This window comes from Urtica dioica, chromosome 3 (genome assembly GCF_054948205.1).
Source record: "Urtica dioica subsp. dioica isolate 48M chromosome 3, U.dioica_male_clone48M_v1_H2, whole genome shotgun sequence".
Lineage (NCBI taxonomy): Eukaryota > Viridiplantae > Streptophyta > Magnoliopsida > Rosales > Urticaceae > Urtica > Urtica dioica.
The window spans coordinates 47,501,593-47,513,121 of NC_142758.1; the positions used below are offsets into that span (position 1 = coordinate 47,501,593).

General features: G+C 37.2%; 1 protein-coding gene across 3 annotated transcripts; it reads right to left on the reverse strand.

Annotated features, from left to right (window-relative positions):
* Positions 1 to 7,949: 7,949 nt before the first annotated feature.
* On the reverse strand, positions 7,950 to 10,989 carry LOC149403265 (RAF-like serine/threonine-protein kinase PRAF). Of its 3 annotated transcripts, XR_016296179.1 has the most exons (5): positions 10,713 to 10,989; positions 10,028 to 10,626; positions 9,360 to 9,429; positions 9,149 to 9,184; positions 7,950 to 8,433 (listed from the first exon to the last, which is right to left on the reverse strand). XR_016296179.1 is itself a non-coding variant. In XM_089609973.1 (2 exons), exons 1-2 carry the CDS (start codon positions 10,855 to 10,857, stop codon positions 10,190 to 10,192), a joined length of 582 nt encoding a protein of 193 aa, XP_089466099.1. In that variant the 5' UTR covers positions 10,858 to 10,989; the 3' UTR covers positions 9,672 to 10,189. The 3 variants fall into 3 exon arrangements, 1 of the variants encoding a protein (XP_089466099.1); XR_016296178.1 differs by having other exon boundaries at positions 7,950 to 9,184; XM_089609973.1 differs by lacking the exons at positions 7,950 to 8,433; positions 9,149 to 9,184; positions 9,360 to 9,429 and having other exon boundaries at positions 9,672 to 10,626.
* Between the last annotated feature and the right edge of the window lie 540 nt (positions 10,990 to 11,529).

Below are 11,529 nucleotides of genomic sequence, written 5' to 3' on the forward strand. Positions count from 1 at the left end.
AACTCCTTCTCGAAGCTACCGAATTCCAGCCAAATTCCTCAACAACGAACACGAAACTGCAGATCTGGTGAATCCAGAGTATGCGAACTGGGAGCAACAAGATCAACTTATCCTATCATGGCTTTTCTCATCCATGTCTAATACACTGGTCTCTCGTATGATTAACTGCGAAACCATGGCTCAATTATGGAAATCTCTCGAGGAATTCTTCGCCTCTCAGGTTAGAGCGAAAGTTTCTCAGTACAAGAACGCTCTGCGAAATCTGAAGAAAAATTCATTGTCTATTAATGAATACCTGCTGAAAATTCGCAATCTCGTAGATCTACTAGCTCTCGTAGGTCACAAGACTGAGGATAAAGAACACATAGATGCGATCCTTGAAGGATTGCCTTCTGAGTATGAAATGTTCATTGTCTCGTTCAATATGAGACTTGAGCCAAACACTGTCAATGATCTTGAGTCGATGCTTCTAACTCATGAAGCTATGCTTGAACGGAAGATTAGTGACTCAGAGGTGCTCAACAACGTCGCGATGGCTAATCTTGCAAGGTCTGGTCCTAGCTTCAACTCCTATCAGCGGAGGAACTTCAACAATCTACCTTCTGGATTCTAGAATTCTCAGCATCAGTCACGATTCAACCAACAAGGTCAAAGCTACAACACCGGTCGAGGTAACTTCAGAGGAGCTCAGAACTTTCAGTCACGTGGAAGAGGAAGGAATCAAGGCACTGGTAGAGAAAATTGGAAAAACAACAAACCTCTCTGCCAAGTGTATGGAAAGCTTGGACACACAGCTCTTCAGTGCTACTATAGATTTGATCACTCCTTCACCACACCAACACAGCTCCAGCAAGTCAATTCTGGGAGTCCAGTTCAAGGCAATGTAGCTCAAGTCCAGACCTATCCAGATCAATACCTTCAGAGTGAAGCTTCCTCTTCTCAAGGGGTTCATACTGAAGACACTGGTCCTTATGCCATGAGTGCTACAGCAGACTCTGCTTGGTTCCCTACAGATGATGCTGATTGGTTCCCTGACTAAGGAGCCACAAACCACATCACAGCAGACGTAGCAAATCTCAACTCAATGACAGACTACCATGGCAATGAGCAGGTTCACATGGGAGATGGTAAGGGATTAAACATTAAATATGTTGGTTATTCTGATTTTAATTCTACTCTAGTTCCTGATAAAACCTTGTGTCTAAATCAACTCCTTCATGTTCCTAAAATAACCAAAAATCTTCTCAGTGTCTCTAAATTTGCAAATGACAATAGAGTCTTCTTTGAATTCAGACCTGACACATGCTTTGTGAAGGACATTTCTACACAGGTTGTTCTCATGAAGGGTGAACTCAAAGGAGATATCTATGCTTTTGACACCACTCAGATCAACCTCCAAAAGTCTCCAAAAATGTCCAATAACCACATATCTGCTACACAGAAAATCTGTACATCCTTACCTGAACCTTGCTGTCAAAAACTCTCTTGTAATATAGCCTCTACTTCTCCTGATTTTACTACTTGGCATAACAGACTAGGCCACTGTTCTGAGTCTGTAATGAAGTCTATCTTACACTCTTGTAATATGAAAACTTTGAATAAATAGTCTGATTTTGTTTGTTCTTCATGCTGTGTTGGAAAAATGCACAAATTTCCCTTTCAACTTTCTCATACCAGGTGCACTAAACCTCTAGAACTTGTCCACACACAGACATTTGGGGACCCTCTCCAATGCTCTCTAGATCAGGCTACAAATACTATATCCATTTCATAGACAATTTTTCCAGATACACATGGGTATATCTTCTTAAAGCCAAGTCTGATGCTCTTCAGTCCTTCAAACACTTTAAAGCCCAAGTAGAACTGCAACTAGGAACAAAAATCAAAACCATCCAGTCAGATGGGGGAGGGGAATACACAGCCTTCAAAAGTTTTCTTTCTGAAAATGGTATAACACACCAATTCTCTTGTCCCCATGTTCATGAGCAGAATGGCTTGGCTGAAAGAAAGCATAGGCACATCATAGAAACAGCTCTAACCCTCTTTTCTCAAGCCTCAATGCCTCTAAAATATTGGGATGAAGTTGTTCGAACTTCTGTGTTTATAATAAACAGACTGCCCACTCCAAATTTACAAAACATGTCTCCTCTTAAAATTCTCTTCAACAAAGATCCTGTCTACACTAGCCTCAAAACTTTTGGTTGTCTTTGTTTTCCAGATTTGAGACCTTACAACAAACATAAATTCTCCTTCAAATCCTCACCATGTACCTTTCTTGGCTATAGCTTGTGTCACAAGGGTTACAAGTGCATGTCTAACACAGGTAGAATTTACATTGCTAGGAATGTCATATTCAATGAGAGTCACTTTCCCTTTGCCAAAAACAAACCTGAAATCCACAAAGTCACCCCTGTCCTACCAAGTCAGAACATCTTAGGAGTCTTAACCAAAAACACCTCATCCTTACCTGTTGAACCTTGTGTCAATCATTCTCACACAGATAACCAACATGTTTCTAATGCTAATCCTTTGCCACTTGAGTGTGCTCTGTCCCCTAGTCAAGCAGGTTGTGCACCAGAGGATCACTCTAGCTCACTCTTGCCTCTTGAACCAGCTTGTTCATCTCCTGAGCCAGCTGTCTCGAGGTCTGAGACTGAGTCTCCCTGTCCTGTTGCCCTGCAACAACCAGAGCACATTGAAGTAGCTGGTCAGAACACCCATGCCATGGTCACACGTTCGAAGAATGGCATCTCCAAGCCTAAAGCCTTCTTGCTTACACGAGAGCCTTCTAATGACAAAGAGGCTTTACTGCATGAAGAGTGGAAAGCTGCCATGACTGATGAATAGCTGGCCTTACTAAGGAACAACACATGGAGGCTTGTTGATCTTCCAGCTGACAGGAGGGCTATTGGGTGCAAATGGGTTTACAAACTCAAGGAGAATCCAGATGGTTCAATCTATAGACACAAGGCCAGGTTAGTTGCAAAAGGTTTTCACCAAGTAGCTGGATTTGATTTCTGTGAAACCTTTAGCCTTGTGGTCAAGCCTTCTACTATTCGGGTTGTGCTGTCAATTGCCATTGATAGAGACTGGATTGTTCATCAGCTAGATGTGAACAATGCCTTTCTAAATGGAATTCTCAAAGAAGAGGTATACATGAAACAGCCCTTTGGGTTTGAGGATGCTTCGAGACCAAATGTTGTGTGTCGTTTGATAAAATCTATATATGGTCTAAAATAAGCACCAAGGGCGTGGTTTGAAAAACTTCATAATGCTCTTCTACAACAAGGTTTCCAGTCTGCAAAATCTGACCAGTCTCTGTTCATTCTAAACACTGACAAGTTGACAGTGTTCATCTTGGTGTACGTGGACGATATTCTTATCACGGGGAGTGAAAATCTTGCAGTTCAAAGGATAATCTCTGAGCTTAATCGGAGTTTTTCACTGAAAGATCTTGGTGAGATTAATTACTTCCTTGGCGTGGAGGTCAAGAAAACTTCTCAGGGTCTGCTTCTGTGTCAAACAAAGTACATAAAAGACCTCCTCACTCGAACCAAGATGGTGAATGCCAAATCAACTACAACTCCTCTTACATCTGGGCATAAGTTTCTAGACTACGGAAGCAAGCCCTTTGAAGATGTTCATCACTATAGGAGCACTGTTGGTGCTTTGCAATACCTGACAATCACGCGTCCAGAACTTGCCTTCAGTGTAAATCGTGTTTGTCAATTTATGCAAGCCCCGCTTGAAGATCACTGGAAGGCTGTTAAGATAATCCTCAGATACTTGAGTGGCACGCTTCGTCATGGTCTACACTTCACCAAGCACTGTGACAAAATTCAGTCACTCAATCTGGTTGGCTATAGTGATGCTGATTGGGGGTCTGATGTCCTGAACATGAGATCTACAACTAGCTATTGTCTTTACCTGGGTAACAACCCGATCTCCTGGCAATCGAAGAAGCAACACACTGTGTCGAGGTCATCCACTGAGGCTGAATACAGAAGCCTTGCGTCTCTAGTTGCCGAGGTTAGTTGGACTCAGAACTTGCTCACTGAACTTGGTGTTCAAAGCACCAAACTCCCTACTCTATGGTGTGACAATGTGAGTACTATTCATCTCTCTGGGAATCCGGTTCTCCATGCTCGAACCAAGCACATTGAGCTGGATATATATTTTGTGAGAGAGAAAGTTCAGCGTGGTCTTATCAAAGTTCAACATGTTCCTGCTGTGGACCAAATAGCAGACATCCTCACCAAAGCCATCTCCAGCTCTGCTTTCCCTAAGTTGACGTCCAAGCTCAAGGTTCTTGATTGGAGTACCATGAGCTTGAGGGGGGGTATTGGAGAAGCTGAGCCAGCTCAGCACACGCGTGCACTGCCAGCGTGTACTGGCGAAGCTGATCCGAGTCAGAGGTCACACGGATTGCCAGCGTGTCAAGTTAGTTAGGCTTTGTGTTAGTTGTATTCAGTTAGTATTCAGTTAGGATTTGTGTTAGTTTACAAACGCTTAAATACTCTGTAATGTAATACATTGAAGGTTACTGAGAATGTATCTTCTTCTCTATTCTCTCATTCACAAATAGTTCTCTCTCAAATCTTTTCAAAGGAAACTTAGTGAAGCTCCTCGTTTAACAGTATTTTTTTTCTTCTGAATTCTGCTTGTTGATTGGGTGAGGACTATGTAATAATCGAATCGCTTCGACGAACAAATCTTTTTAGTCGAGCTCATATGTCTCATAACTTGCAAAAGATATTCTCCTCTTATTGGCGTCTTCACAAGATAACTTGTCAAGTACGGCAAGTCGTTATGTGCAAGCGTCACGATGGTGAATGGAAGAATTGCTCACCTTGGGAATATATTTCAAAACGCACCACATTGTTGAAATAAGTTATGGCCTAAAAACGCTATTCTCGTGATACACAAGATCATCGAAATATTGGTAATTAAGCTTCCCCTATGTGGAACTTTGGTCCATGACTTCGACTTGGTTCCGAATATCGCCGCGACAACACGTACTCCTCCGGATTCAACACCGGATCAGCTATAACGAGGATTTTTTTTTACGCGATAGGGTTTGTGAAGTGTAATCGTGAAGTCACAGTTCACAGCCGCTAATCACGCCGCAGAAAGATACGTTGCGAGGTATATTTCGACTTGGAGTTCCTCGAAAAGCTTGTTTCGGACAGGATTGAAGACTTGCCAAACGTTCCTCGTTTTGCTTGGGACCAACAGCAAAGGAAATCTGATGCTCTATTGAAGGTCTGATCTTGCAATCGATCGTAACCTTGCGCCATGAACTAAAAACTGAACCCAATGCCATGAACTAAAAACTGAACCCAATCGTAGATAATCAACAGACGACTTTAATTTCCCTAAAATTAACGTCAACACGCCAGCTGGTAGTCCCGCCCAATCTAAAACACGCACGACTGAAGGTGGAGAACTTAAAAATTTACAAGGTGCTCGTTGAATCAGAGGTTGAGCGAGAAAAAAAGAAGAAGAAGGAAGCGTTTTTAGGGCCTCTAAAGTGTATACCCGCTAACTAATTTGGAGCCCCGTAGGTGAAATTCATAATAACGATTTTCATCAAGTATTCTAATGGAATACTTTTATCTAATTTAGTACTGGTTACCAATGATTACAATTGTTGGAAAAAAAATGGTATTAATAAGGATATTTAATAGCTATTGTTGATTAATTTGTGGTAAATATTTAAATGGCATCTACTCATTAAATATGATATTTTAGAGAAGATCCGTAATATTCATATACACCGAGATGAGATCGATTATTTATTTAAAAAATTGAAGCTAAGTTAAATGATAAATTAATGTTTAAAGTATGTTGAAGAACACTAATTTATTGCGAAAGAAAATAGTTGTGTTGTGATTGAGAATGAATATAACGAAGTCCCACATAAGTGGAAACTCACTTTGGATAATTTATATAAGAATATTTTGGATAAGCCTTTGGACTCGTAAGAGTTATCCAATTTTGTAGAGGGATTATGATGAACACAAATCCGCCAAGCTCTTCTACACCTTGTGCCTACCGATATGTTTAATATATATATATATATATATATATATATATATATATATATATATATATATATATATATATATAATTGTTTGCATGTCTGAATGGCTGAAACCTTTGGTATTAATCAAATGGACGTTTAAAAGCCTTAAACGGGTTTGTAACTAAGCTACTTAAAAATTTACCAATTGTATTTTAGTCAGCATTTCAGTTTTGGTAAAAATAGCTTTCGGGGTGACGTGCCAACAAATTGAAATTCCAATTGTAGCCTTTTGAAAATAGTTACACATTTTCATTTTAAATTTCAAAAATAAAACATTTGGATTGATTTAATTAATATTATTTGTTTCTAAATTTATAGGAAGCAATTATTCTCTTTATTATTTGCGTTGATTGTTTCTTTTTAATTTTTATTGGGGAGGCATTTCATAATCATCCCATATAGGTTTGTTCATGGTGATTTTCAATTTCTTTTTCTAGTATGTTGTTGACCTTGGTCTATCAATTTTCTGTAGTGTAACTAACATCATGGTGGGTTCATCTTTTTCCTCGGCGCTCCACACATTTTTCCAGGCTTCTAATTATTTATATTTTTATCACTTAATTCATTTGTTTGATTTGCTTACTCTTTATAATAATAAAAAAAAAAACTTTAAATTATGTAGCATTCAAAATGTGAATGGATTTTCGACGATTTCTATTTTATTCTTCCACTTTTCACTTTTTTTTTTTCTTTTTTGAAAGCTATGCTTGAAGTTTAGGATCCGCTCTTTCGGAGAAAAAAATGATGCTTTTCAAACATAAAAGGGAATAAAATTAAAATAAGCGTTTGTTGTAGCAAAAATATAAATAATTAAAAAGAAACAATCTTGAGAACCTTTCATGTAGTAACACAAAAATGGTAGATTCGTCTTCTCTTTTCCTTTTTTTCTTTCCCTTCACATTATTGCTTTTGTTTTTTCCTTTTTCCCCGTCAAAACAAGAAACTATTTACAACTAAGACCTTCTATAGTAATAGTTGATCAAAATCTCCAAAATGTATTACCCCAAAAAACATGATGCTTGGAAGAATCTTCCATCATATATAAAAGTCGTTGCCTAGAAATGATTGACGTGGAATTGAGCACATATAAACAAAATGTTCATCTTCATAAGTTATAACAAAGTAGTTACCTGTTAGGCTTTTAGTGGGAGAGGAAAAAAAATGCAATTCTTTTTATAAATTCATAGACCACAGCTACAATGAAAGGCACATGAAAAGCCACATCGGTGAGAAAGATATTCATGAAAAATAAAAAGAGACTATATATACAAAGGCCGAGCTACATGAAGCTCGTTATAGTCAAAAGTCTCCTTAAACTTTTGAAAAGTTCAATTTTCACTCTTATATTTTTTATAAATTTATATAATTTTAGTTTAAATTTATATGATTTTTTTAAACTTGCTCCCCATTCCGAATTTTTTTCAAATTTGCCTCCTTTTATTAAAATTCCTAGCTCCGCCATATATATATATATATATATATATATATATATATATATATATATATATATATATAAAGTTCAATTTTCACCCTATCTTTTTTTTTTTTTTTTTTTATATAAATTTATGTAATTCTTCTCTAAATTTATATGATCTTTTAAAATTTGCTCCCTGAATTTTTTTTTCAAATTTGCCTCCCCTTATTGAAATTCCTAGCTCCGTCGATATATATATATATATATATATATATATATATATATATATATATATATATATTAAATTTCAAGATGGTTTCACTTCACTCCATGGATCAATAGAGCTTGAACAAAACAATATCCTCTCTAACGGATAGTACTACGTACTCATCTCCATTTCAAACCATGCAAGCAAATAAGGGTCCCACACAATTCACTCCAATCTGGTCATGATCATAATTCATCATTTTCATCGCCACCACTTTCAGAATATATGAAATATTGAGAGTAATAATTTGTGTCAAAACAGCGACCTTACATTATAGTCCCGAAAATCCCGGATCAGACATGGGCAGTGGGATCCATGAAACTTGACTACCCTTATTTATCTCTATGTCCCCAAAAAAAAAAATGAAACGGTGATATAGTTTTAAGAAGGAATAAAGAAAAAGAATAGTGTATATATGATCGTATACATTTACGAATGAATAATATAGTCTCCAACTGAGCTTGATGTGGCAGGATAACCTTAAAGCATACACTTTTTCTTTTTCTTTATACATACGTACGTAGAAGATAATTATATTCATCAACTTTCTTTTTCAGTTAATTAGTGGAAATTTGGTGTCTCTTAAATTTAATATATAGCATCGCTGATAGCAAAGGGAATCTTTATATCACTGTTTGAATGATACACGAGTGGAGAAGGACCTTCCTATACAATTCCAACAAAAAACCATTACTCTCTAGCCTCTTCACCATATATCTCTTTCTCTTTCCCATCCCATATGAGTTTTTCTTTTAGACAAATTTTATAAAATTTAACTAAAAAAACTATTAAATTTGGCTTTGTATCATGAAAGTGTCAAATTTCAAAAAATGAGATTTTTTAGATCAAATTATTATTGAGGACAACGTATCATAAAATCATAGTTTTATTATTTAGCTTAATTTTCAAGGATATTTTGGTAAATATATATATTTCGAAATGGAATGTGTAATTCAAGTAGTATCGTAATTGATTTTTGTCCCGAATCGTAAACCGTGACGATCCACTCACGTGTTGACACGTGGCAATGAACTGTCACGTGTCAGAACGTGAGTTGATCGTCACGGTTTACGATTCGGGACAAATAGCATTGCTCAAGTAGTGTTTTCTAAATTTTCTGTTTTTGTATTATTTTTTAAATATATATTTTAAATCAATTAAATTAGTTTTGGTGCACTTTCATGAACAAAACCAGCTGTCAATGGGTGACATTTATGGTTCTCTCTCCCATCCCATGCTCTCAAATCTCAATAGCTTCTGGTAGAAAGAGAGAGAGAGAGGATTGAAAGCCATTTTGATTCCCATTTAGGTCCCCACAATCTCTTCATTTTTCGCTACTTATTTTTTGGAATTATGTGATTCTTTCATTTATGAAACCCACCATTTCTTCACAGCTTTTCCTTTCCATCGATCAAATCTGGTCAGAAAATACAAACTTGTCATGCACATATATCGCCGGTTAGGCTTGGACCCATTATTTTAAAATAAAAATGAAAAATATATGGCAGATTTAAGAAAATACATAAGAAATGTTTTGGATTAGAACAAGAAAGAATAATAAAGTACTAAACTTTGTAGCCAAGCTTAATTACCTGGGTAATCATATGACTCTCTGTAGATCACCTTTGGTTCCACAATCATTTCAAGTCCTCCATTAATTACCTGATAAAAGAAAACACATTTTTGTATAAAGAGTTACGTGAATAAGAAAGGGAAAAATAAAAGATACGAGGGATTAAAGCAACAAACTAAATAAAAGCGACAAAAGTACATAAATAAAATTAAAAATCGTTTTAAAAAATTTATATATAAAAATAGAAATAAAAAGTGACGTGGTAAAATCACAGAGAACAGAGAAAGAAGGGGAAATCGTTAAAAAAACAGTACTACCATGCTTTTACGCCTTAAAATGAGGATCTAACCAAATACGTAAATTAATTGAAAAATAAAAAATGAAAAAAATACTAAATCGACACAGACGTAACACGCAACAATCCCATATGAACAAAAAAAAAAAAACGGCAATGATGACGGTGACGGAAAAAAAAAATCAGCCTGAACCACTCATCACAAACACTAAAGAAACGAGATTGGGAGAGTGATAACCGATCATTTATCATCATCATGAAGATTAATTAAATCGCCAGGGATTAAAGAGAAAAAAAAAACACCAAATCCTTCTAAACGATTTACATCTTCGAAATTTTACACAACTATATAATCATCTTCTTCGTCATCATCATCATCATGAATTGATCACCTTCTTATATATTCATTTTTCTTATGTGTTTCGGTTCAACTGAGCGACGAACGTTCGTGAATTTAGGTCCTCTTTCCTTTCTCCGCGCGAATTAGCCTCCTTTTCCGAACGGAACGGGAAAATCTCAACAACAAAGAAAAAAAGAACAACGAAAAAAGAAAATCACTGCCAATGATTTCCGTTGTGGATGAGGTACGAGTGGCTAGGGCTTCCCCGCCCTCCGCCGCCGCCGTCGCGGTGGTGGTGCCGGTGGTGATAAGCGCAGTACGGAACTTTCGTTCCCGGCGCCGGAGAGGCCGGCTTGTGATTCCGCGGCGCCGGCGGGATCTGGCGGAGGCACCGGTGCGCCGCGGCGGGATTCGGCGGCGGCGATCTCGGAGAGAGGCTCGACGACGCCGAGCAGGACGACGGCGGAGAAATAGTTTTCCGGTGGAGGAAGGCTCTGATCTTGAGCGTGGAGGCTCGGTCGTACTCTTCAATTAGGTTGATTAGGTCTTCGTCGCCGGTGATCGAGACCAGCGCGTCCAGATCCTCCGTCGGAAGCTGACACCGGAGGCTCGCCGACGCGCCGCACAGCTCGGCGAGCTTCGATTGTAGCTCTGCGCGAAATGATCGATCACATAATTAGTATTCGCATACAATACAAAATTATATAATCGGAATATATAATTTAGGTATTTGGTACCGGAGAAGGGGATGGAGCGATCGACGGCGAGGACGCGGGTTTCGCCGCCGAGATAACGGAGCTTGCCGTCGGGGTAACGGGGGAGGATTTTGCCGCCATAGCTGCAGAGGAATTTGATTGTGCTTGGTTTGGATGATTCGACCATAGTTGGTGTGGCTTTTTGGATATCTTTGATTATATATATATATATGTGTGTGTGTGTGTGTGTGTGTGTGTGTGTGTGAGAGAGAGAGAGAGAGAGAGATTGAAGATACTCTGCTCTGCGAGTTACTTGTTCAAGCCTATGTATGGTACGCTTCACCCCTTATTTATAGAGTTGGTGCTTCGCGCTCACAATAATAATGTAGAAAATTTATATATTCATGTTTCATCTTTATGTATATTATTTATAGTTAAAATATTGATAATTAAGAAAACAGTGTCTAATTCAATATAACAAATGCGACGTACGTAGGCGAGTTAGATTATATATTAAAAAAAAAGATAGATATATATATATATATATATATATATATTTATATATATCATTTCTACCCCTAAAGATTTTAGCGTGATTGACACTACCTATTTATCTCCATTATTTAATATTTACAAGATTTTTATTATAATATAAGCTTAAATATTCCATTTAATCAGATATATAAATTGTATATATAAAAAAAAAGACTATGATCATTTCTAATAATAGAACTCTTAAACTTTATTCATAACTAGAGTTGGATTATTTTAATGTTAACACTGCAATTTTATATTCGGTAAAATTTGTACGCCAAATAAATAGTATTAGAGATACTCTGGAGTAAAACTACATCTAATT